The sequence below is a fragment of the Oncorhynchus mykiss genome, chromosome 12 (genome assembly GCF_013265735.2).
Source record: "Oncorhynchus mykiss isolate Arlee chromosome 12, USDA_OmykA_1.1, whole genome shotgun sequence".
NCBI classification, from domain to species: Eukaryota; Metazoa; Chordata; class Actinopteri; order Salmoniformes; family Salmonidae; genus Oncorhynchus; species Oncorhynchus mykiss.
In genome coordinates this window covers 5,291,212-5,319,092 of record NC_048576.1, presented here as the reverse complement: position 1 = coordinate 5,319,092, position 27,881 = coordinate 5,291,212, and the positions used below count along the sequence as shown (strand labels likewise).

Genomic DNA, 27,881 nt, shown 5'->3' with positions numbered 1-27,881 from the left:
ACCCCCTAGACTCTCACCCCCTAGACTCTCACCCCCTAGACTCTCACCCCCTAGACTCTCACCCCCTAGACTCTCACCCCCTAGACTCTCACCCCCTAGACTCTAACCCCCTAGACTCTAACCCCCTAGACTCTAACCCCCTAGACACTTGTTGGACAGATGTAAGCAATACGGCCAAAATTCCACCAAGCCTATCAGAGGGTAAGGTGGAGCTCTCACCATGTCACCACCCATCAATCACTCTCGGGCTAGGGGTTCTGTCTGGACAAGGCCTGTGTTTTACGGCTACTCGCTCACTCAGGAACTGTCTTTAAAGTGTTACTCGCTGTCAAATCCTTGCTCCGCTGTCCTTGTTTACTTCATTCATCAACTGCCTATCACAGCACCTTGAGGGAGAGCATTGAAGTTCCTCAACTCCCCATCACGGCACCTCGAGGGAGAGCATTGAAGTTCCTCAACTCCCCATCACGGCACCTTGAGGGAGAGCATTGAAGTTCCTCAACTCCCCATCACAGCACCTGGAGGGAGATCATTGAAGTTCCTAAACTCAGGCCTGTTCCTCTGATGTGCTTTGAAAGAGAGGTGAGGAATGGAGGAAACCAAGGACAGAGGAAGCAAGGATTGGAAGGCTAGTGGGTGGTTATATAACCTTAAATAAGGGTTGTAATGGGTAAATAAACACTCGGATACAAAAATATCTTCTAATCGTCAATCTAAAATAGAAATGGAGAAATATCTTAATCTTGGCATTAATCAGTGGAGGAAAAAGTACTCAATTGTCATAATTGAGTAAATGTAAAGATGCCTTTTTAAAGGAAAATAACTTGGGTCAAAGTAACCGCGTCAAAATAACTATCTTGTTTTAAATGTACTTAAGTACAGTGATGGAAAAAGGACTCAATTGTCATATTTAAGTAAAAGTACAAAGTAAATGCGATACATCAAATTCCTTATATTAATCACATCTAACTCCTTTATTAATCACATCTAACTCCTTTATTAATCACATCTAACTCCTTTATTAATCACATCTAACTCCTTTATTAATCACATCTAACTCCTTTATTAATCACATCTAACTCCTTTATTAATCACATCTAACTCCTTTATTAATCACATCTAACTCCTTTATTAATCACATCTAACTCCTTTATTAATCACATCTAACTCCTTTATTAATCACATCTAACTCCTTTATTAATCACATCTAACTCCTTTATTAATCACATCTAACTCCTTTATTAATCACATCTAACTCCTTTATTAATCACATCTAACTCCTTTATTAATCACATCTAACTCCTTTATTAATCACATCTAACTCCTTTATTAATCACATCTAACTCCTTTATTAATCACATCTAACTCCTTTATTAATCACATCTAACTCCTTTATTAATCACATCTAACTCCTTTATTAATCACATCTAACTCCTTTATTAATCACATCTAACTCCTTTATTAATCACATCTAACTCCTTTATTAATCACATCTAACTCCTTTATTAATCACATCTAACTCCTTTATTAATCACATCTAACTCCTTTATTAATCACATCTAACTCCTTTATTAATCACATCTAACTCCTTTATTAATCACATCTAACTCCTTTATTAATCACATCTAACTCCTTTATTAATCACATCTAACTCCTTTATTAATCACATCTAACTCCTTTATTAATCACATCTAACTCCTTTATTAATCACATCTAACTCCTTTATTAATCACATCAAACTCCTTATATTACTCAAGCCAGACAGCACAATTTAATTCATTTATTTTATTTATGGACAGACCGGGACACATTCCAACACTCTGACAGTATTTGTCATTCCCTGTCTGCCTATTGGCTAAGCCCTTGTCATTCCCTGTCTGCCTATTGGCTAAGCCCTTGTCATTCCCTGTCTGCCTATTGACAACCAGCCAGAATAGAATGGAAGAAGAGCAATTTGGTTGCAGCAAAGTTGCACACTGCCAGGCCCCCTAGATCAGCCAGGCTTCTATAGATCAGCCAGGCTTCTATAGATCAGCCAGGCCCCCTAGATCAGCCAGGCTTCTATAGATCAGCCAGGCCCCCTAGATCAGCCAGGCTTCTATAGATCAACCAGGCTTCTATAGATCAGCCAGGCTTCTATAGATCAGCCAGGCTTCTATAGATCAGCCAGGCGTCTATAGATCAGCCAGGCGTCTATAGATCAGCCAGGCGTCTATAGATCAGCCAGGCGTCTATAGATCAGCCAGGCGTCTATAGATCAGCCAGGCGTCTATAGATCAGCCAGGCGTCTATAGATCAGCCAGGCGTCTATAGATCAGCCAGACACCCTAGATCAGCCAGACACCCTAGATCAGCCAGGCTTCTATAGATCAGCCAGGCCCCTATAGTTCAGGAAGGCCCCTATAGATCAGGAAGGCCCCTATAGATCAGCCAGGCCTGTGTTAATATGTTAAATAGTAGCAGGTATTAAAATGGAAGATCTACCTCCCAGATGTATTTTTTATATGGCGTAAGCTATAGGCCCAATACATTATCACTGCATATTGGCTTTGCTTGAATTGCCCTGCCAATGCATTGTTATTCTGACCCTTTAAAAAAAATTATATTTCGAATTTTGTTGACTACAAAGTGTTGACGATACTGAATAAGAACTGAAACATGAAGTCACTCATAAAAACAGCAGCTCTTTGTTGTATTGGTTGACAGTCTCTCTCTAGTCGTGGGTTTAAATCTCACAGCATCTCATTGTTGTATTGGTTGACAGTCTCTCTCTAGTCGTGGGTTTAAATCTCACAGCATCTCATTGTTGTATTGGTTGACAGTCTCTCTCTAGTCGTGGGTTTAAATCTCACAGCATCTCATTGTTGTATTGGTTGACAGTCTCTAGTCGTGGGTTTAAATCTCACAGCATCTCATTGTTGTATTGGTTGACAGTCTCTCTCTAGTCGTGGGTTTAAATCTCACAGCATCTCATTGTTGTATTGGTTGACAGTCTCTCTCTAGTCGTGGGTTTAAATCTCACAGCATCTCATTGTTGTATTGGTTGACAGTCTCTCTCTAGTCGTGGGGTTTAAATCTCACAGTATCTCATTGTTGTATTGGTTGACAGTCTCTCTCTAGTCGTGGGTTTAAATCTCACAGCATCTCATTGTTGTATTGGTTGACAGTCTCTCTCTAGTCGTGGGTTTAAATCTCACAGCATCTCATTGTTGTATTGGTTGACAGTCTCTCTAGTCGTGGGTTTAAATCTCACAGTATCTCATTGTTGTATTGGTTGACAGTCTCTCTCTAGTCGTGGGTTTAAATCTCACAGCATCTCATTGTTGTATTGGTTGACAGTCTCTCTAGTCGTGGGGTTTAAATCTCACAGTATCTCATTGTTGTATTGGTTGACAGTCTCTCTCTAGTCGTGGGTTTAAATCTCACAGCATCTCATTGTTGTATTGGTTGACAGTCTCTCTCTAGTCGTGGGTTTAAATCTCACAGCATCTCATTGTTGTATTGGTTGACAGTCTCTCTCTAGTCGTGGGTTTAAATCTCACAGCATCTCATTGTTGTATTGGTTGACAGTCTCTCTCTAGTCGTGGGTTTAAATCTCACAGCATCTCATTGTTGTATTGGTTGACAGTCTCTCTCTAGTCGTGGGTTTAAATCTCACAGTATCTCATTGTTGTATTGGTTGACAGTCTCTCTCTAGTCGTGGGTTTAAATCTCACAGCATCTCATTGTTGTATTGGTTGACAGTCTCTCTCTAGTCGTGGGTTTAAATCTCACAGCATCTCATTGTTGTATTGGTTGACAGTCTCTCTCTAGTCGTGGGTTTAAATCTCACAGCATCTCATTGTTGTATTGGTTGACAGTCTCTCTAGTCGTGGGGTTTAAATCTCACAGCATCTCATTGTTGTATTGGTTGACAGTCTCTCTCTAGTCGTGGGTTTAAATCTCACAGCATCTCATTGTTGTATTGGTTGACAGTCTCTCTCTAGTCGTGGGTTTAAATCTCACAGCATCTCATTGTTGTATTGGTTGACAGTCTCTCTCTAGTCGTGGGTTTAAATCTCACAGCATCTCTTTGTTGTATTGGTTGACAGTCTCTCTCTAGTCGTGGGTTTAAAACGTTTAAAATCTCACAGCATCTCATTGTTGTATTGGTTGACAGTCTCTCTCTAGTCGTGGGTTTAAATCTCACAGCATCTCATTGTTGTATTGGTTGACAGTCTCTCTCTAGTCGTGGGTTTAAAACGTTTAAAATCTCAGTCTCCACTGTAGCTTTCATTTACACCTGCTAATATATGTTACTGAATGGTAATCTGAGCCATCTGATTGGCCAGCGGTAGGCCTATAGTGCACTTGATTTGCTCTCTGGGTCCACCGGGAAGGAAGAGTTTTTGTACCTGCAGACACATGAAATGGTTCAAAATGGCACCAGTTGATCTACCCGGCGGTGCAGGACAGCTGAATCAGGTGCACCTACCTACCGTCAACAACCTGAGATGAATGAATAACAAAAAATAGGAACACAAAGCTTTATCGTTGCGTTTTTTTTTACACAAATGTTTGCCGATCGACTAGGGGACGCCTTGGAGATGGACCAGTCTGTCACTGGTCCAGTAGCCAGTAGTATCCTTCCATCCCCTCAATGTCAACCTTTAAATAGTCCCTTACATTGAGATCACATCAAACACAATAACTCATTTTTAATTGCTTTTTTTTGTTTCTCCTCTCATTGTGTCTAACACCCTTGTTTGCTTGTGTCTAACACCACTACGCTTGAGTTTGTGTTGAGGCGTTCAAATACCCACTTCATCCGTTGTTTTCTCTTTCTGGTTTTACCAATCTTCTGTCGGCTAGATTGGGAGCTTGGAGATGAATATCTAGCTGACAGTAGATTCTACACAGCATCCTTTTTTTCCCACTCTGCTCTGTTGTCTTGTCTGTAATCACAGGGGGTTGGTGGCACCTTCATTTGGGAGGATGGGCTCGTTGTAATGGCTGGAGTGGAATCAGTGGAATGGTATCTTTTTTTTTTAATGTATTTTATTTGACCTTTTTATTTAACTCGTCAAGTCAGTTAAGAACACATTCTTATTTACAATGACGGCCTACCGGGGAACAGTGGGTTAACTGCCTTGGTCAGGGGCAGAACGACAGATTTTTACCTTGTCAGCTCGGGGATTCAACCCAGCAACCTTTTGGTTACTTGCCCAACGCTCCAACCACTAGGCTACCTGTCGCCTCTACACTCTAACCACTAGGCTACCTGCCACCTCTACACTCTAACCACTAGGCTACCTGCCGCCTCTACACTCTAACCACTAGGCTACCTGCAGCCTCTACACTCTAACCACTAGGCTACCTGCCACCTCTACACTAACCACTAGGCTACCTGCCACCTCTACACTCTAACCACTAGGCTACCTGTCACCTCTACACTCTAACCACTAGGCTACCCTGCCACCTCTACACTCTTAACCACTAGGCTACCTGCCACCTCTACACTCTAACCACTAGGCTACCTGCCACCTCTACACTAACCACTAGGCTACCTGCCACCTCTACACTCTAACCACTAGGCTACCTGTCACCTCTACACTCTAACCACTAGGCTACCCTGCCACCTCTACACTCTTAACCACTAGGCTACCTGCCACCTCTACACTCTAACCACTAGGCTACCTGCCACCTCTACACTCTAACCACTAGGCTACCCTGCCACCTCTACACTCTTAACCACTAGGCTACCTGCCACCTCTACACTCTAACCACTAGGCTACCTGCAGCCTCTACACTCTAACCACTAGGCTACCTGCCACCTCTACACTCTAACCACTAGGCTACCTGCCACCTCTACACTCTAACCACTAGGCTACCTGCCGCCTCTACACTCTAACCACTAGGCTACCTGCCGCCTCTACACTCTAACCACTAGGCTACCCTGCCGCCTCTACACTCTAACCACTAGACTACCTGCCTCTACACTCTAACCACTAGGCTACCTGCCGCCTCTACACCCTAACCACTAGGCTACCCTGCCGCCTCTACACTCTAACCACTAGGCTACCTGCCACCTCTACACTCTAACCACTAGGCTACCTGCCTCCTCTACACTCTAACCACTAGGCTCCCTGCCGCCTCTTCGCTCTAACCACTAGGCTACCTGCCGCCTCTTCGCTCTAACCACTAGGCTACCTGCCGCCTCTACGCTCTAACCACTAGGCTAGCTGTCGCTCCCTGAGTTTGATGCCATTCCATTGTCTCTCTGTTCCAGACATTATTATGAGCAGCAGCCGATCGTCATCAGTCAAAATGTCAGTGTGTTATTGTTGTGTCCTCCCTTCCTCTCTGTGGTAGAAGTGGAACTCCGTCTCCCAAGAGAACATCAACGACACGGTCGCCTGCCATCAGAGGAGGCAGAGACCGGTTCACTGGAGAGTCCTACACCGTGCTAGGTAGGTCAACACGCTCATCCCTCTGCCCCACACACACACACACCGTGCTAGGTAGGTCAACACACTCATCCCTCTGCCCCACACACACACACACCGTGCTAGGTAGGTCAACACACTCATCCCTCTGCCCCACACACACACACACCGTGCTAGGTAGGTCAACACACTCATCCCTCTGCCCCACACACACACACACCATGCTAGGTAGATAAACACACTCATCCCTCTGCCCCACACACACACACACACCGTGCTAGGTAGGTCAACACGCTCATCCCTCTGCCCCACACACACACCGTGCTAGGTAGGTCAACACGCTCATCCCTCTGCCCCACACACACACCGTGCTAGGTAGATAAACACACTCATCCCTCTGCCCCACACACACACCATGCTAGGTAGGTCAACACGCACACCGTGCTAGGTAGATAAACACAACGTTACCACATCACTGGGTGTCTTGAGACACACCCATAAACACACAAGTCTCTACCCACGTAGTATAGTCATTAGTAGGTGAATTTGGCCCAAGGGTGACTTTTATTTGTGGTTTCAAAGTTTTCTGGGCAATTTTTTAAAACTTTTTTTTTTTTAATATGCCGTCTCCAAATGATTTGTAATTATGTTCTGGCCCCCTGACCATCTGCTCAATTAATACATCGTCCCATGGCTGAAATCTAGTTGATGATCCCTGATTTCTTTTAACGTAGTAAGATATTTTGGGGGCGCTGTTGAGCACTGAGCAGATAAGACGTGAAACTCAGAGCACATTTTGTCTAACATCTGTTGATTTATTGGCACAGAAGAGAAACATTTTACAATCAGCTAATTATTTAATCATATAATATCCGGCCCTAGGTGACACAAGTATGGTCAACACAGCAGGCCTTTCTAATCGACCTGGCCCGGGTATCCTGGAATGACATCGACCTCATCCCGTCAGTAGATGATGCCTGGCTATTATTTAAAAGTGCCTTCCTCACCATCTTAAATAAGCATGCCCCATTCAAAAAACTTACAACTAAGAACAGATATAGCCCTTGGTTCACTCCAGACCTGACTGCCCTTGACCAGCACAAAAACATCCTGTGGCGTACTGCATTAGCTTTGAATAGCCCCCGTGATATGCATCTGTTCAGGGAGGTTAGGAACCAATACACACAGGCAGTTAGGAAAGCAAAGGCTAGCTTTTTTAAACAGAAATTTGCATCCTGTAGCGCTAATTCCCAAAAGTTTTGGGACACTGTAAAGTCCATGGAGAATAAGAGCACCTCCTCCCAGCTTCCCACTGCTCTGAGACTAGGAAACACTGTCACCACAGATACCTTCTCCGCTATGCAATCTGGGTTCCGAACTGGTCATGGGTGCACCTCAGCCACGCTCAAGGTACTAAACGACATCATAACCTGCCATCGATGAAAGACAGTACTGTGAAGCAGTATTCATCGACCTGGCCAAGGCTTTCGACTCTGTCAATCACTGTATTCTTATCGGCAGACTCGACAGCCTTGGTTTCTCAAATGATTGCCTCGCCTGGTTTACCAACTACTTCTCTGATATAGTTCAGTGTGTCAAATCGGAGGGTCTGTTGTCCGGACCTCTGGCAGTCTCTATGGGGGTGCCACAGAGTTCAATCCTCGGGCCGACTCTCTTCTCTGTATATATCAATGATGTCGCTCTTGCTGCTGGTGATTATCTCAAACACCTCTATGCAGACGACACCATTCTGTTTACATCTGGCCCTTCTTTGGACACTGTGTTAACAAACCTCCAGATGAGCTTCAATGCCATACAACTCTCCTTCCGTGGCCTCCAACTGCTCTTAAACGCAAGTGAAACTAAATGCATGCTATTCAACCGATCACTGCCCGCACCTGCTCGCCCGTCCAGCATCACTACTCTGGACGGCTCTGACTTAGAATATGTGGACAACTACAAATACCTAGGTGTCTGGTTAGACTGTAAACTCTCCTTCCAGACTCATATTAAGCATCTCCAATCCAAAATTACATCTAGAATCGGCTTCCTATTTCAGAACAAAGCATCCTTCACTCATGCTGCCAAACATACCCTCGTAAAACTGACCATCCTACCGATCCTCGACTTCAGTGATGTCATTTATAAAATAGCCTCCAACACTCTACTCAACAACCTGGATGCAGTCTATCATAGTGCCATCCGTTTTGTCACCAAAGCCCCATATACTACCCACCAGTGCGACCTGTACGCTCTCGTTGGCTGGCCCCTCGCTTCATATTCGTCGCCAAACCCACTGGCTACAGGTCATCTGTAAGTCTCTGCCAGGTAAAGCCCCGCCTTATCTCAGTTTACTGGTCACCATAGCAGCACCCACTTGTAGCACGCGCTCCAGTAGGTATATCTCACTGGTCACCCCCAAAGCCAATTCCTCCTTTGGTCGTCTTTCCTTCCAGTTCTCTGCTGCCCATGACTGGAACAAACTGTAAATATCTCTGAAGCTGGAGACTCATATCTCCCTCACTAGCTTTAAGCATCAGCTGTCAGAGCAGCTCACAGATCACTGCACCTGTACATAGCTCATCTGTAAAAAGCCCTTCTATCTACCTCATCCCCATACTGTATTTATTTATTTATCTTGCTCTTTTGCACCCCAGTATCTCTACTTGCACATTCATCTTCAGCACATCCTACCACTCCAGTGTTTAATTGCTATATTGTAATTACTTCGCCACCATGGCCTATTTATTGCCTTACCTCCCTTATCTTACCTCACTTGCACACACTGTATATATACTTTTTGTTTTCTTTTGTTCTACTGTATTATTGACTATGTTTTGTTTATTCCATGTGTAAGTCTGTGTCGAATTGCAATGCTTTATCTTGGCCAGGTCGCAGTTGCAAATGAGGACTTGTTCTCAACTAGCCTACCTGGTTAAATAAAGGTGAAATAAGAAATACATTTAAAAAAACACTATATATATATATAATAATGATATAAACTATGCCTCTGGAAGCAACGTCTGCACAAGAACTGTTTGTCTGGAGCTTCATGAAATGGGTTTCCGTGGCCGAGCAGCTGCACACAAGCATAAGATCACCAAGCGTCGGCTGATGTGGTGTAAAGCTCACTGTAATGGAAACGTGTTCTCTGGAGCAGTGGAAACATGTTCTCTGGAGCAGTGGAAACGTGTTCTCTGGAGCAGTGGAAACGTGTTCTCTGGAGCAGTGGAAACGTGTTCTCTGGAGTAATGGAAACGTGTTCTCTATATTAGTGGAAACGTGTTCTCTGGAGCAGTGGAAACGTGTTCTCTGGAGCAGTGGAAACGTGTTCTCTATAGCAGTGGAAACGTGTTCTCTGGAGCAGTGGAAACGTGTTCTCTGGAGCAGTGGAAACGTGTTCTCTGGAGCAGTGGAAACGTGTTCTCTGGGGCAGTGGAAACGTGTTCTCTGGGGCAGTGGAAACGTGTTCTCTGGAGCAGTGGAAACCTGTTCTCTGGAGCAGTGGAAACATGTTCTCTGGAGCAGTGGAAACCTGTTCTCTGGAGCAGTGGAAACCTGTTCTCTGGAGCAGTGGAAACCTGTTCTCTGGAGCAGTGGAAACGTGTTCTCTGGAGCAGTGGAAACGTGTTCTCTGGAGCAGTGGAAACTTGTTCTCTGGGGCAGTGGAAACTTGTTCTCTGGAGCAGTGGAAACGTGTTCTCTGGAGCAGTGGAAACGTGTTCTCTGGAGCAGTGGAAACGTGTTCTCTGGAGCAGTGGAAACCTGTTCTCTATAGCAGTGGAAACGTGTTCTCTGGAGCAGTGGAAACGTGTTCTCTGGGGCAGTGGAAACTTGTTCTCTGGAGCAGTGGAAACGTGTTCTCTGGAGCAGTGGAAACGTGTTCTCTGGAGCAGTGGAAACGTGTTCTCTGGAGCAGTGGAAACGTGTTCTCTGGGGCAGTGGAAACGTGTTCTCTGGAGCAGGGGAAACATTCCTACATCTAGTGGAAAGCCTTCCCAGAAGAGTGGAGGCTGTTATAGCAGCAAAGGGGGGACCAACTCCATATTAATGCCCATGATTTTGGAATGAGATGTTTGACGAACAGATGGCCACATGCTATTGGTCATGTAGTGTAATATAATATGTTGATAATATAGTCTCTCCCCCCCAGGTGATACCAGTATGGACTGTGGTCAACACTACTGGGAGGTGAAAGCCCTTAAAGACTGTAAGTCCTACAGTGTTGGGGTCTCCTACAGGAACCTGGGAAAGTTTGACCAGCTGGGTAAGACCAACACTACCTGGTGTATCCACATCAACAACTGGCTACAGCCCTCCTTCGCTGCCAAGCACAACAACAAGGCCAAGAGCCTGGACGGCACCGCGCCTGGACGCATCGGGGTCTTCTGTGACCTGGACTCAGGTGGGTTTATACAGTATAATATGAGGGGTTATTCAACACACTACGAGGTCCGGGGGTCTTCTGTGACCTGGACTCAGGTGGGTTTATACAGTATAATATGAGGGGTTATTCAACACACTACGAGGTCCGGGGGTCTTCTGTGACCTGGACTCAGGTGGGTTTATACAGTATAATATGAGGGGTTATTCAACACACTACGAGGTCCGGGGGCCTTCTGTGACCTGGACTCAGGTGGGTTTATCTTAACACCCGTACTACTGTAAGTTGTTTCCAGTTAAAGCCTGTTGGATCCCGTTATATCTTAAGTTATTTCCAGTTAAACCAAATGGAGAACATTAGATTTACAGGTTGTTGTGTGTTTTACAGTCCGGAAATGGGAAACTATATCCCTGGAGTGACTGTGACCCGTGACACATGCATAGGCCATCGGATACCGCCATATTGGATTTCAGCCATCTCTTTCCCCCAGGAAATGACTGTAGAGTAAATTACTTCCCACTGGGCCTCCATCCTCCAGGAAACGACTGTGGAGTAAATTACTTCCCACTGGGCCTCCATCCTCCAGGAAATGACTGTGGAGTAGATTACTACCCACTGGGCCTCCATCCCCCAGGAAATGACTGTGAAGTAGATTACTTCCCACTGGGCCTCCATCCCCCAGGAAATGACTGTAGAGTAAATTACTTCCCACTGGGCCTCCATCCTCCAGGAAATGACTGTAGAGTAGATTACTACCCACTGGGCCTCCATCCCCCAGGAAATGACTGTGGAGTAAATTACTACCCACTGGGCCTCCATCCTCCAGGAAATGACTGTAGAGTAGATTACTACCCACTGGGCCTCCATCCTCCAGGAAATGACTGTAGAGTAGATTACTACCCACTGGGCCTCCATCCTCCAGGAAATGACTGTAGAGTAGATTACTACCCACTGGGCCTCCATCATCCAGGAAATGACTGTAGAGTAGATTACTACCCACTGGGCCTCCATCCCCCAGGAAATGACTGTAGAGTAGATTACTACCCACTGGGCCTCCATCCTCCAGGAAATGACTGTAGAGTAGATTACTACCCACTGGGCCTCCATCCCCCAGGAAAAGACTGTAGAGTAGATTACTACCCACTGGGCCTCCATCCTCCAAGAAATGACTGTAGAGTAGATTACTACCCACTGGGCCTCCATCCCCCAGGAAATGACTGTAGAGTAGATTACTACCCACTGGGCCTCCATCCTCCAGGAAATGACTGTAGAGTAGATTACTACCCACTGGGCCTCCATCCCCCAGGAAATGACTGTAGAGTAGATTACTACCCACTGGGCCTCCATCCTCCAGGAAATGACTGTAGAGTAGATTACTACCCACTGGGCCTCCATCCCCCAGGAAATGACTGTAGAGTAGATTACTACCCACTGGGCCTCCATCCTCCAGGAAATGACTGTAGAGTAGATTACTACCCACTGGGCCTCCATCCTCCAGGAAATGACTGTAGAGTAGATTACTACCCACTGGGCCTCCATCCCCCAGGAAATGACTGTAGAGTAGATTACTACCCACTGGGCCTCCATCCCCCAGGAAAAGACTGTAGAGTAGATTACTACCCACTGGGCCTCCATCCTCCATGAAATGACTGTAGAGTAGATTACTACCCACTGGGCCTCCATCCTCCAGGAAATGACTGTAGAGTAGATTACTACCCACTGGGCCTCCATCCCCCAGGAAATGACTGTAGAGTAGATTACTACCCACTGGGCCTCCATCCTCCAGGAAATGACTGTAGAGTAGATTACTACCCACTGGGCCTCCATCCCCCAGGAAATGACTGTAGAGTAGATTACTACCCACTGGGCCTCCATCCTCCAGGAAATGACTGTAGAGTAGATTACTACCCACTGGGCCTCCATCCTCCAGGAAATGACTGTAGAGTAGATTACTACCCACTGGGCCTCCATCCCCCAGGAAATGACTGTAGAGTAGATTACTACCCACTGGGCCTCCATCCTCCAGGAAATGACTGTAGAGTAGATTACTACCCACTGGGCCTCCATCCCCCAGGAAAAGACTGTAGAATAGATTACTACCCACTGGGCCTCCATCCTCCAGGAAATGACTGTAGAATAGATTACTACCCACTGGGCCTCCATCCCCCAGGAAATGACTGTAGAGTAGATTACTAGCCACTGGGCCTCCATCCTCCAGGAAATGACTGTAGAATAGATTACTACCCACTGGGCCTCCATCCTCCAGGAAATGACTGTGGAGTAGATTACTACCCACTGGGCCTCCATCCTCCAGGAAAAGACTGTAGAGTAGATTACTACCCACTGGGCCTCCATCCCCCAGGAAAAGACTGTAGAGTAGATTACTACCCACTGGGCCTCCATCCTCCAGGAAATGACTGTAGAGTAGATTACTACCCACTGGGCCTCCATCCCCCAGGAAAAGACTGTAGAGTAGATTACTACCCACTGGGCCTCCATCCCCCAGGAAATGACTGTAGAGTAGATTACTACCCACTGGGCCTCCATCCTCCAGGAAATGACTGTAGAGTAGATTACTACCCACTGGGCCTCCATCCTCCAGGAAATGACTGTAGAGTAGATTACTACCCACTGGGCCTCCATCCTCCAGGAAATGACTGTAGAGTAGATTACTACCCACTGGGCCTCCATCCTCCAGGAAATGACTGTAGAGTAGATTACTACCCACTGGGCCTCCATCCCCCAGGAAAAGACTGTAGAGTAGATTACTACCCACTGGGCCTCCATCCTCCAGGAAATGACTGTAGAGTAGATTACTACCCACTGGGCCTCCATCCCCCAGGAAATGACTGTAGAGTAGATTACTTCCCACTGGGCCTCCATCCCCCAGGAAATGACTGTAGAGTAGATTACTACCCACTGGGCCTCCATCCCCCAGGAAATGACTGTAGAGTAGATTACTACCCACTGGGCTGCCATCCCCCAGGAAATGACTGTAGAGTAGATTACTACCCACTGGGCCTCCATCCCCCAGGAAATGACTGTAGAGTAGATTACTACCCACTGGGCCTCCATCCCCCAGGAAAAGACTGTAGAGTAGATTACTACCCACTGGGCCTCCATCCCCCAGGAAAAGACTGTAGAGTAGATTCCTACCCACTGGGCCTCCATCCTCCAGGAAATGACTGTAGAGTAGATTACTTCCCACTGGGCCTCCATCCCCCAGGAAATGACTGTGGAGTAGATTACTACCCACTGGGCCTCCATCCCCCAGGAAATGACTGTAGAGTAGATTACTACCCACTGGGCCTCCATCCCCCAGGAAATGACTGTAGAGTAGATTACTACCCACTGGGCCTCCATCCCCCAGGAAATGACTGTAGAGTAGATTACTACCCACTGGGCCTCCATCCCCCAGGAAATGACTGTAGAGTAGATTACTACCCACTGGGCCTCCATCCTCCAGGAAATGACTGTGGAGTAGATTACTACCCACTGGGCCTTCATCCCCCAGGAAATGACTGTAGAGTAGTTTACTACCCACTGGGCCTCCATCCCCCAGGAAAAGACTGTAGAGTCGATTACTACCCACTGGGCCTCCATCCCCCAGGAAATGACTGTGGAGTAGATTACTACCCATTGGGCCTCCATCCCCCAGGAAATGACTGTATAGTAGATTACTACCCACTGGGCCTCCATCCCCCAGGAAATGACTGTAGAGTAGATTACTACCCACTGGGCCTCCATCCCCCAGGAAATGACTGTAGAGTAGATTACTACCCACTGGGCCTCCATCCCCCAGGAAATGACTGTAGAGTAGATTACTACCCACTGGGCCTCCATCCCCCAGGAAATGACTGTAGAGTAGATTACTACCCACTGGGCCTCCATCCCCCAGGAAATGACTGTATAGTAGATTACTACCCACTGGGCCTCCATCCCCCAGGAAATGACTGTAGAGTAGATTACTACCCACTGGGCCTCCATCCCCCAGGAAATGACTGTAGAGTAGATTACTACCCACTGGGCCTCCATCCCCCAGGAAATGACTGTAGAGTAGATTACTACCCACTGGGCCTCCATCCCCCAGGAAATGACTGTAGAGTAGATTACTACCCACTGGGCCTCCATCCCCCAGGAAATGACTGTAGAGTAGATTACTACCCACTGGGCCTCCATCCCCCAGGAAATGACTGTAGAGTAGATTACTACCCACTGGGCCTCCATCCCCCAGGAAATGACTGTGGAGTAGATTACTACCCACTGGGCCTCCATCCTCCAGGAAATGACTGTAGAGTAGATTACTACCCACTGGGCCTCCATCCTCCAGGAAATGACTGTGGAGTAGATTACTACCCACTGGGCCTCCATCCCCCAGGAAATGACTGTAGAGTAGATTACTACCCACTGGGCCTCCATCCCCCAGGAAATGACTGTAGAGTAGATTACTACCCACTGGGCCTCCATCCCCCAGGAAATGACTGTAGAGTAGATTACTACCCACTGGGCCTCCATCCCCCAGGAAATGACTGTGGAGTAGATTACTACCCACTGGGCCTCCATCCCCCAGGAAATGACTGTAGAGTAGATTACTACCCACTGGGCCTCCATCCTCCAGGAAATGACTGTAGAGTAGATTACTACCCACTGGGCCTCCATCCCCCAGGAAATGACTGTAGAGTAGATTACTACCCACTGGGCCTCCATCCCCCAGGAAATGACTGTAGAGTAGATTACTACCCACTGGGCCTCCATCCCCCAGGAAATGACTGTAGAGTAGATTACTACCCACTGGGCCTCCATCCTCCAGGAAATGACTGTAGAGTAGATTACTACCCACTGGGCCTCCATCCTCCAGGAAATGACTGTGGAGTAGATTACTACCCACTGAGCCTCCATCCTCCAGGAAATGACTGTAGAGTAGGCGACTACAAACAAGGCTTTTCTTCTTCCCAGAGCATCAAAATTATATTTTAATCATGCTCTCTGTGCTTGTAAAGTGGTACAGTCTTTCTCCCTACATAGTGCACTACTTTTGACCAGGTGGCCTATTCCCTATACACTGCTTTTGATCAGAGCCCATAGCGGTAGTGCACTATGTAGGGAACAGGCTACCATTTGGGATTGTAGGCTGTGCTTGAACAAGTGAAGTGGATACAGTAGTTGGTCTTAAATAACAGTTTTTCTCTTCCACAGGACAACTGTCCTTCTACAACGCTGAAACCAAGCAGTTGATCCACACGTTCAAGGCTAAGTTTAGCCAACCTGTAGTACCAGCCTTCATGGTAAGTCCTGTCGGGTGTCATGGCCGATGCACTCCTACTCGTGACTGTATATTATACCAGAGAACCTGTCCTGTTATCAAGACCTAGATGACATCAATAGGTAACAAGTTACAGCGTGGACGTGTTATAACAGGTCCCTACAGGGTTATCAGGGCATTTATGTCACGCTATGTAACCGCTCATATTTAGGTATCTTTAATAGATGCATTATGCCAATAACATTGTAGTGTCGTCATTTTGTCTGTTCTCAAAAGTGTGCTCCTGTCATACCAGTGTTGGTGAATTTGGGGCGGCAGCGTAGCCTAGTGGTTAGAGTGTAGGGGCGGCAGCGTAGCCTAGTGGTTAGAGTGTAGGGGCGGCAGCGTAGCCTAGTGGTTAGAGCGTTGGACTAGTAACCGGAAGGTTGCAAGGTCCAATGCCCCGGGCTGACAAGGTACAAATCTGTCGTTCTGCCCCCTGAACAAGGCAGTTAACCCACTGTTCCTAGGCCGTCATTGAAAATAAGAATTTGTTCTTAACTGACTTGCCTCGTTAAATAAAGGTAAAATAAAAATATATATATGCCATAAAGCCTTAACACGTTTTGAAATTCTGCTTATCATAATAAGCATGATCATAATAAGCACAATTTCAAATCGTGGTGTAGCTTTATGGCATATATATATATATATATATATATATACAGTGCCTTGCGAAAGTATTCGGCGACCTTTTGCCACATTTCAGGCTTCAAACATAAAGATATAAAACTTTATTTTTTTGTGAAGAATCAACAACAAGTGGGACACAATCATGAAGTGGAACGACATTTATTGGATATTTAAAACTTTTTTAACAAATCAAAAACTGAAAAATTGGGCGTGCAAAATTATTCAGCACCCTTAAGTTAATACTTTGTAGCGCCACCTTTTGCTGCGATTACAGCTGTAAGTCGCTTGGGGTATGTCTCTATCAGTTTTGCACATCGAGAGACTGACATTTTTTCCCATTCCTCCTTGCAAAACAGCTCGAGCTCAGTGAGGTTGGATGGAGAGCATTTGTGAACAGCAGTTTTCAGTTCTTTCCACAGATTCTTGATTGGATTCAGGTCTGGACTTTGACTTGGCCATTCTAACACCTGGATATGTTTATTTTTGAACCATTCCATTGTAGATTTTGCTTTATGTTTTGGATCATTGTCTTGTTGGAAGACAAATCTCCGTCCCAGTCTCAGGTCTTTTGCAGACTCCATCAGGTTTTCTTCCAGAATGGTCCTGTATTTGGCTCCATCCATCTTCCCATCAATTTTAACCATCTTCCCTGTCCCTGCTGAAGAAAAGCAGGCCCAAACCATGATGCTGCCACCACCATGTTTGACAGTGGGGATGGTGTGTTCAGGGTGATGAGCTGTGTTGCTTTTACCCCAAACATAACATTTTGCATTGTTGCCAAAAAGTTCAATTTTGGTTTCATCTGACCAGATGAGCACCTTCTTCCACATGTTTGGTGTGTCTCCCAGGTGGCTTGTGGCAAACTTTAAACAACACTTTTTATGGATATCTTTAAGAAATGGCTTTCTTCTTGCCACTCTTCCATAAAGGCCAGATTTGTGCAATATACGACTGATTGTTGTCCTATGGACAGAGTCTCCCACCTCAGCTGTAGATCTCTGCAGTTCATCCAGTGATCATGGGCCTCTTGGCTGCATCTCTGATCAGTCTTCTCCTTGTATGAGCTGAAAGTTTAGAGGGACGGCCAGGTCTTGGTAGATTTGCAGTGGTCTGATACTCCTTCCATTTCAATATTATCGCTTGCACAGTGCTCATTGGGATGTTTAAAGCTTGGGAAATCTTTTTGTATCCAAATCCGGCTTTAAACTTCTTCAACAGTATCTCGGACCTGCCTGGTGTGTTCCTTGTTCTTCATGATGCTCTCTGCGCTTTTAACGAACCTCTGAGACTATCACAGTGCAGGTGCATTTATACGGAGACTTGATTACACACAGGTGGATTGTATTTATCATCATTAGTCATTTAGGTCAACATTGGATCATTCAGAGATCCTCACTGAACTTCTGGAGAGAGTTTGCTGCACTGAAAGTAAAGGGGCTGAATAATTTTGCACGCCCAATTTTTCAGTTTTTGATTTGTTAAAAAAGTTTGAAATATCCAATAAATGTCGTTCCACTTCATGATTGTGTCCCACTTGTTGTTGATTCTTCACAAAAAAAAATACAGTTTTATATCTTTATGTTTGAAGCCTGAAATGTGGCAAAAGGTCGCAAAGTTCAAGGGGGCCGAATAATTTCACAAGGCACTGTGTGTATATATATATATATATATATATATATGCCATACTTCTACAACGCTGAAACCAAGCAGTTGATCCACACGCCTGTATCAGCCCCATTTCCCACTCCGTTCGGTACAGGCCCCCCCGAGTTACCTTCTTCTCACTGAGGTCAATGGTGAATTAAGATCCCCACGGGGTTGAAATCTCAGGGTCAATGTTAGGGATCAAATCGTGTAGTCGGGGGTCATATCATAACTCTTTCATAACTAATTTACAGCCCTACTCCACATCACAATTAAGTTGTTCATATGGGTCTATAATGCACACATGAAAGGTCTATGTATAAATTATATGCAGTCAATGTAAAGTCTAATCTATTTTCCATCCATAAAGCGTTTTATAGCTAAGCACTTCACGGTAATTAACTGTGCAGTTTACCACTGAACTATAACACCAACCAACCAACATGAAAGTCAATGTGCTGTCATTTTATATTTTCCCATTTATAAAACATTTATATAAATATGCTTCACTTACCAAAACCAACACGGAACCGCAACACGGAACCGCAACACGGAACCGCAACACGGAATATGAAAGGAAACATTTGATTTTGGTTTTCCAGATGTAGCACATAAATCTATTGGACCCAAGATGTTCAACAGATCTTACTATTGACGTGTTGACTTTAAAATAAAATTAAAAATCATATTCAGTGTATTCAAATTTGAATTACTCATTTCAGAATAGCTGGCAATAACTATTTTAGTGGGTAAAACATACTAACACTGTGGTAAAGCTAGCTAGCATTTCCCCCCTTTTCACTAATGTAGCTAGCTAGCATTTCCCCCCTTTTCACTAATGTAGCTAGCTAGCATTTTCCCCCTTTTCACTAATGTAGCTAGCTAGCATTTCCCCCCTTTTCGCTAATGTAGCTAGCTAGCATTTCCCCCCTTTTCACTAATGTAGCTAGCATTTCCCCCCTTTTCACTAATGTAGCTAGCTAGCTAAGCCGTTGGCTATAGAGCCCCACAGTGGAAGTATCATAATACCCATAAAACCTAGCGGTCAAACAGGGAAATGGTTCCAATCATTTTTCCCCTAGTGGATTTGTAGAAACACAAAGGGCTGTGTTTCGTCTAGGCTTACCCAGGTGTGACCTATTGATAACCATGTAAATCTCTCCCTGGTGTGACCTATTGATAACCATGTAAATCTCTCCCTGGTGTGACCTATTGATAACCATGTAAATCTCTCCCTGGTGTGACCTATTGATAACCATGTAAATCTCTCCCTGGTGTGACCTATTGATAACCATGTAAATCTCTCCCTGGTGTGACCTATTGATAACCATGTAAATCTCTCCCAGGTGTGACCTATTGATAACCATGTAAATCTCTCCCAGGTGTGACCTATTGATAACCATGTAAATCTCTCCCTGGCGTGATGTATTGATACCATGTACATCTCTCCCTGGCATGATGTATTGATAACCATGTAAATCTCTCCCAGGTGTGACCTATTGATAACCATGTAAATCTCTCCCTGGCGTGATGTATTGATAACCATGTAAATCTCTCCCTGGCATGATGTATTGATGTATTGATAACCATGTAAATCTCTCCCTGGTGTGACCTATTGATAACCATGTAAATCTCTCCCAGGTGTGATGTATTGATAACCATGTAAATCTCTCCCTGGTGTGATGTATTGATAACCATGTAAATCTCTCCCAGGTGTGACCTATTGATAACCATGTAAATCTCTCCCTGGCGTGATGTATTGATAACCATGTAAATCTCTCCCAGGTGTGACCTATTGATAACCATGTAAATCTCTCCCTGGCGTGATGTATTGATAACCATGTAAATCTCTCCCAGGTGTGACCTATTGATAACCATGTAAATCTCTCCCTGGTGTGACCTATTGATAACCATGTAAATCTCTCCTGGGTGTGATGTATTGATAACCATGTAAATCTCTCCCTGGTGTGATGTATTGATAACCATGTAAATCTCTCCTGGGTGTGATGTATTGATAACCATGTAAATCTCTCCCTGGTGTGATGTATTGATAACCATGTAAATCTCTCCCAGGTGTGACCTATTGATAACCATGTAAATCTCTCCCAGGTGTGATGTATTGATAACCATGTAAATCTCTCCCTGGTGTGACCTATTGATAACCATGTAAATCTCTCCCAGGTGTGATGTATTGATAACCATGTAAATCTCTCCCTGGCGTGATGTATTGATGTATTGATAACCATGTAAATCTCTCCCTGGTGTGATGTATTGATAACCTTGTAAATCTCTCCCTGGTGTGACCTATTGATAACCATGTAAATCTCTCCCTGGTGTGATGTATTGATAACCATGTAAATCTCTCCCTGGTGTGACCTATTGATAACCATGTAAATCTCTCCCAGGTGTGATGTATTGATAACCATGTAAATCTCTCCCAGGTGTGACCTATTGATAACCATGTAAATCTCTCCCAGGTGTGACCTATTGATAACCATGTAAATCTCTCCCTGGCGTGATGTATTGATAACCATGTAAATCTCTCCCAGGTGTGATGTATTGATAACCATGTAAATCTCTCCCAGGTGTGACCTATTGATAACCATGTAAATCTCTCCCAGGTGTGACCTATTGATAACCATGTAAATCTCTCCCTGGCGTGATGTATTGATGTATTGATAACCATGTAAATCTCTCCCAGGTGTGACCTATTGATAACCATGTAAATCTCTCCCAGGTGTGACCTATTGATAACCATGTAAATCTCTCCCTGGTGTGATGTATTGATAACCATGTAAATCTCTCCCTGGTGTGATGTATTGATAACCATGTAAATCTCTCCCAGGTGTGACCTATTGATAACCATGTAAATCTCTCCCTGGCGTGATGTATTGATAACCATGTAAATCTCTCCCTGGTGTGATGTATTGATAACCATGTAAATCTCTCCCAGGTGTGATGTATTGATAACCATGTAAATCTCTCCCAGGTGTGACCTATTGATAACCATGTAAATCTCTCCCAGGTGTGACCTATTGATAACCATGTAAATCTCTCCCAGGTGTGACCTATTGATAACCATGTAAATCTCTCCCAGGTGTGACGTATTGATAACCATGTAAATCTCTCCCAGGTGTGACCTATTGATAACCATGTAAATCTCTCCCTGGCATGATGTATTGATGTATTGATAACCATGTAAATCTCTCCCAGGTGTGACCTATTGATAACCATGTAAATCTCTCCCAGGTGTGATGTATTGATAACCATGTAAATCTCTCCCAGGTGTGACCTATTGATAACCATGTAAATCTCTCCCAGGTGTGATGTATTGATAACCATGTAAATCTCTCCCTGGTGTGATGTATTGATAACCATGTAAATCTCTCCCTGGTGTGACCTATTGATAACCATGTAAATCTCTCCCAGGTGTGATGTATTGATAACCATGTAAATCTCTCCCAGGTGTGACCTATTGATAACCATGTAAATCTCTCCCAGGTGTGACCTATTGATAACCATGTAAATCTCTCCCTGGTGTGATGTATTGATAACCATGTAAATCTCTCCCAGGTGTGACCTATTGATAACCATGTAAATCTCTCCCAGGTGTGACCTATTGATAACCATGTAAATCTCTCCCAGGTGTGATGTATTGATAACCATGTAAATCTCTCCCAGGTGTGACCTATTGATAACCATGTAAATCTCTCCCAGGTGTGACCTATTGATAACCATGTAAATCTCTCCCAGGTGTGACGTATTGATAACCATATTTGTTCCATTTTCTTTGGGGGTTTTTCTTAGTTTTTTCCTGTGAAGCGCATTGCGTTGCTTTCATGTCTGAAATGTGCTATATTAATAAAGCTTGGTTTGACTCAAATTCTTATTTTCAATGACGGCCTAGTTCAGGGGCAGAACGAAAGATTTGTACCTTGTCAGCTCGGGAGGATTTGAACTTGCAACCTTCCGGTTACTAGTCCAACGCTCTAACCACTAGGCTACCCTGCCGCTAGGAGGGTACCTCACCTTCTCTTCACGTGTTATTCTACATACCTGTGAAATGTACTGGATATGCGTAGGCATCGCTGTTCCCAGTGTTCAGGTCCTTGGTCTACCAGGAATCCTTGTTGAAGCTTGTGCTCAGTCCATAGCTCTGTTCATGTTGTCATAAAGTGGCAGCAGTTTCCGAGCCATGTGTCTTTATAACTCCCTCCGTGACGATGATAGTGTTCTTTACGTGTGTGTGTGTTTGTGTTGTGCTCCAGGTGTGGTGCGGAGGACTGAGCCTCAGTACAGGCATGCAAGTCCCCAGTGCAGTCAAGAGTTTCCAGAAGACCGAGAACGGCCTGGGAGGATCCAACAGCAGCCTCAACAGCATGGCCCAGTAGCCCACACACTCACGGGCTACATCTGGAACAGCACCCTATTCTCTACTCAGTGCACTACTGTTGCTCTATGCGGGCTCTAGTCAAACGTAGTGCACTATATAGGGAATAGGGTTCTATAGGGCTCTGTTCTAAAGTAGTGCACTATATAGGGAATAGGGTTCCATAGGGCTCTGGTCTAAAGTAGTGCACTATATAGGGAATAGGGTTCCATAGGGCTCTGGTCTAAAGTAGTGCACTACATAGGGAATAGGGTTCCATTTCAGACGCAACCAATTATGAACTGAACATGCTCCTCTGACTTCCTGCTTTCTGTGCAAGTACAACCCCTTCCTGTTTCTGATCTGTCAGTCAACCCAAGCTGCCCGCTTCAGATGCACTGCGAGACATGAGAAAAGCTGAGCATTGGAGGAACAAAACCAGCCTCGCCTTCACTCCTCTCGCAGTTTAACCAAGCCGCTCCAGACCCTTAGAGGGTGTCATCACGCATCAGGGCTCTCCAAGCCTGTTCCTGGAGAGCTACCGTCCTGTAGGTTTCCACTGACCCTAACCTAGCACCTGATTCTAATAATAATAGCTGATTGATAAGCTGAATCATGGGTTGGAGCAAACTTACAGGGGGGGGTAGCTCTTCAGGAACAACCAATAACCCAGCTGCAGCATTAAGGGTTAGTGGAACCCTCTTTACAATGTTCCAAATCGCTTAGGGTTCGAATATTAAATTAAGATTCTCATTCTGGATCAGGAATGCTAGACGTTTAATCAGGGAATAGATGAGTGCACTTAGTTTTTTTTTTTCCTTTTTGTTTTAGTTAGAATGCTGAGTTTTTAGATCATTCTGTCTCTCTCTGAAGTGTGAATGTCTGTTTTATGGCATGCCGAGAAAACCAACCTGATTACTTAACAGCTCCTATATTGACTCGTGTGTGTGTGTGTGTGTGTGTGTGTGTGTGACTATGGCAGTCATGTCAGTGAATGGATTATAACTCCTCCCTCTCTCGTAGAGGCGTCGTTTTGGTTTGATCCCTCAGTCTCTTCACTACTGAACAATACCTTGTCTGAACTAAACTGCAGGTTTGCACACAATACAGTACCTGAAGTTAGGGTTGACTTAAGTGATGGAGAACTGTTGCACAGGGAATGATAACATGTGATGCAGTTCTGTTTTCGTCTCGTGCTTACATGTCCTGTGCACCAGGCTCAGTGTGACCCAAATCACACCCTATTCCCTATATAAAGTGCACTACTTTTGACCAGGGCCCCTATGACGATCCCTGGTCATGCACTAAGGCCCTATGGGGCCTGGGCAAAAGTAGTGCCCTATATAGGGAACAGGGTGCCATTTGGGAAGCAGTCTTGGAACCTAGACGTCAAGAGTGTGGTGATCTGTGTCTGTACGTCATTGAGAAGTGTGTGTGTTCCTATTCATATCTTATGGCACCTTATTCCCATTTTATAGTGCACTAGTGCCCTAAATAGGGAATAGGGTGCCTTTAAGGACCCTCCTATTACTGTACCTTTTTAAAGCGTTCAGAGGTTCATCTCATGATATCGCTCACAAACGGCAGTTCTTAAAAATGAGGTACATTTTTAAAGCGTTCAGAGGTTCAGATATACACTGAGAGTGCAAAACATTAAGAACACCCCTTTTTGCCCTCAGAACAACCTCCATTTGTGGGGGCATGAACAAGATTTTGAAAGCGTTCCACAGGGATGCTGGGCCCATGTTAACTCCCAATGCTTCCCCACAGTTGTGTCATGTTGGCTGGATGTCCTTTGGGTGGTGGACCATTCTTGATACACACGGGAAACTGTTGAGTGTGAAAAAACCCAGCAGCTTTGCAGTTCTTGACACATTCAAACTGGTGCGCCTGGAACCTACTACCATACCCATTCAAAGACACTTAAATCTTTTGCCTTACCCATTTACCCTCTGAATGATACACATACTCTATCCATGTCATCTACACTGATTTAAAGTGGATTTAACAAGTGACATCATAAGGGATCATAGCTTTCACCTGGTCAGTCATGGAAAGAGCAGGTGTTCCTAATGTTTTGTCCACTCAGTGTCTACATGATTATATTGATACATAAGGTCATCATCAGTTAGAATGAGATGTCTGTCATATTGTGTCTAAACCACCAAAGATTATGTTTAGTGAGGGGAAATTGATATGGGAATACTTTATATTCTGCCACCTGGTGTCTGGATGATGTCACTACAATAATTCAGGACGAGATCCTAAAGCCAGACACATCTCTCTTTCTGACCACTACAGCCAGACACTTCTCTGACCACTGCACACTACAGCCAGACACTTCTCTGACCACTACAGCCAGACACTTCTCTGACCACTGCACACTACAGCCAGACACTTCTCTGACCACTACAGCCAGACACTTCTCTGACCACTGCACACAATAACTTTCTTCATACATTTACTTAGTTTGGTGATTTTGTTTTGAAATAATAATTTTATTTGACAGAATTTAGGCATATCAGTGGTCTCAATGCTGAATATGTCACATTTGACCTGGATTATTAGAGAGAGACTGATTCAAACTAAATAACGGACCCTTTTGTGCATCAATATCATGTTGTGTATACTGGTCGAACTCTTTTCAATGTTTGGTTATTTCCTTTTCCTACCATGTTTTCCTTCTTCCTGCTGTTCTGTGTTGGGCCGTTCGGGGGAGAAGGACATCTCCGCTTGTCTTCATGTGGGCCAACCTTTTCAGTTATACTGTATTCACATTGTTTTGTGATATTTGACTGCAAACATGTGACTCTTTAGATATGTCCACCTCTCCATTGAAGCACCAAATAAACTGTTTTCACCCCCTGGAAACATTTTTGCTTTATCTTTCTCGTTGACTTTAAACTATGAAGCGTATTGAGGCAGGGTTGATTGAAAAGTGAATCAATTCTCTGTGTTTTTATTTTAGCTTACAAACATTTTGAGTTTTCTAAACCACATGGTAGAGTAATTGGATTCTCTGTTTGTCTATGTGGGCCTGTTGTATGCTTACTACTGGTACAAAATGTCATACTCTCACAGATGGCCATTCCATTTGTAAGATGGCGCCGGAGAAGAAGGCAGACGTTTTACGTGCCCCGATTTTCTGTTTTTTTTTTTGTTTGGAACTTTTTGTTTTTATTTTGTACATAATGTTGCCGCCACCGTCTCTTATGACCGAACATAACTTCTGGACATCAGGACTGCGATTACTCACCACCTTTAATGTGTCTGACGAGGCCGACACCAACGATATACTGCTTTCTCGGGAACAGGCCCAGATCCCCCATGATTTGCATGAAGAGTAGGTGGAGAAAAAAGGGGCCGGAGGGCAGGCTGCCTTCTGAGAATTCGTAGGCGATAGAATAAACCCCCACTACCTTGAACGTTTGCTAGCAGAATGGAATCTTTGGACGATAAAATAGATGACCTACGCGGAAGATTAAACTACCAAAGGGACATTCAAAACTGTAGTATCTTATGCTTCACAGAGTCGTGGCTGAACAACGACACTATCAACATACAGCTGGCTGGTTTTACGCTGTACCGGCAGGATAGAACAGCGGCGTCTGGTAAGACAAGGGATGTGGCGGAGTATGTATATAGGTAAACAACAGCTGGAGCACGAAATCTAAGGAAGTCTCGAGGTTTAGCTCACCTGAGGTAGAGTATCTCATGATAAGCTGTAGAACACACTATTTACCAAGAGAGTTTTCATCTGTATTCTTCATAGCTGTATTTACCACCTACTCCACATACAGAGACACATACAAGCTCTCCCTCACCCTCTATTTGGCAAATCTGACCATAATTCCATCCTCCTGATTCCGGCTTACAAGCCAAAATTAAAGCATGAAGCTTTAGTGTCTCGGTAAATAAAAAAGTGGTCAGATGAAGCAGATGCTAAACTGCAGGACTGTTTTGCTATCACAGACTGGAACATGTTCCTGGATTCTTCCAATGGCATTGAGAAGTATACCACCACATCAGTCATTGGCTTCATCAATAAGTGCAACGTCCCCCCCCAGTGACTTACATATCCCAACCAGAAGCCATGGATTACAACAACACCCGCACTGAGCTAAAGGGTAGCGCTGCCGCTTTCAAGGAGTGGGACTCTAACCCGGAAGCTTACAAGAAATCCTGCTATGCCCTCCGACGAACCATCAAACAGGCAAAGCGTCAATACAGGACTAACATTGAATCACACTACACCGGCTCCGACGCTCGTCAGATGTGGCAGGGCTTGCATACTATTACGGACTATAAAAGGGAAGCACAGCCGAGAGCTGCCCAGTGACACGAGCCTACCAGACAAGCTAAATCACTTCTTTGCTCGCTTCGAGGAAAGTAACACTGAAACATGCATGAGAGCATCAGCTGTTCCGGATGACTGTGTGATCACACTCTCCGTAGCTGATGTGAGTAAGCCCTTTAAACAGGTCAATATCCACAACGCGCAGGGCCAGACGGATTACCAGGACTTGTACTCCGAGCATGCGTTGACCATCTGGCAAATGTCTTCACTGACATTTTCAACCTGTCTCTGACTGAGTCTGTAATACAAACATGTTTCATGCAGACCACCATAGTCCCTGTGCCCCGGAACACTAAGGTAATCTGTCTAATTGACTACTGACCTGAAGCACTCACGTCTGTAGCCATGAAGTGCTTTGAAAGGCTGGTCATGGCTCACATCAACACTATTATCCCAGAAACCCTAGACCCACTCCAATTTGCATACTACCCCAACAGATCCACAGATGATGCAGTCTTTTCTGCACTCCACACTGCCCTTTCCCACCTGGACAAAAGGAACACCTATGTGAGAATGCTATTCATTGACTGCAGCTCAGCATTCAACACCATAGTGCCCTCAAATCTCATCACTAAGCGTAAGGACCCTGGGACAAAACAGAGGGTAGTGCGTACGGCCCAGTATATCACTGAGGCCAAGCTTCCTGCCACCCAGGACCTCCTATACCAGGTGTGTATAAAAATGTCAAAGACTCCAGCCATCCTAGTCATAGACTGTTCTCTCTCTGCTACCGAATGGCAAACGCTACCGGACCGCCACGTCTAGGT

The 27,881-nt window shown here is 44.9% G+C and overlaps 1 protein-coding gene across 3 annotated transcripts in view; it reads left to right on the top strand.

The window, feature by feature from the left end:
* The window catches only part of LOC110536872 (FSD1-like protein), an 89,013-nt gene extending 63,385 nt beyond the window's left edge, over window positions 1-25,628 (top strand). For 2 of the 3 annotated variants that reach the window (XM_036936757.1, XM_036936756.1), the window contains 4 exons: window positions 6,352-6,449; window positions 10,579-10,830; window positions 16,006-16,094; window positions 22,657-25,628. In XM_036936757.1, the coding sequence (XP_036792652.1) occupies window positions 6,352-6,449; window positions 10,579-10,830; window positions 16,006-16,094; window positions 22,657-22,779 (562 nt within the window). In that variant the 3' untranslated portion in view covers window positions 22,780-25,628. The remainder of the gene's footprint in view (window positions 1-6,351; window positions 6,450-10,578; window positions 10,831-16,005; window positions 16,095-22,656) is intronic. The other variant, XM_036936758.1, reaches the window with a different exon arrangement.
* The last annotated feature ends 2,253 nt before the right edge of the window (window positions 25,629-27,881 follow it).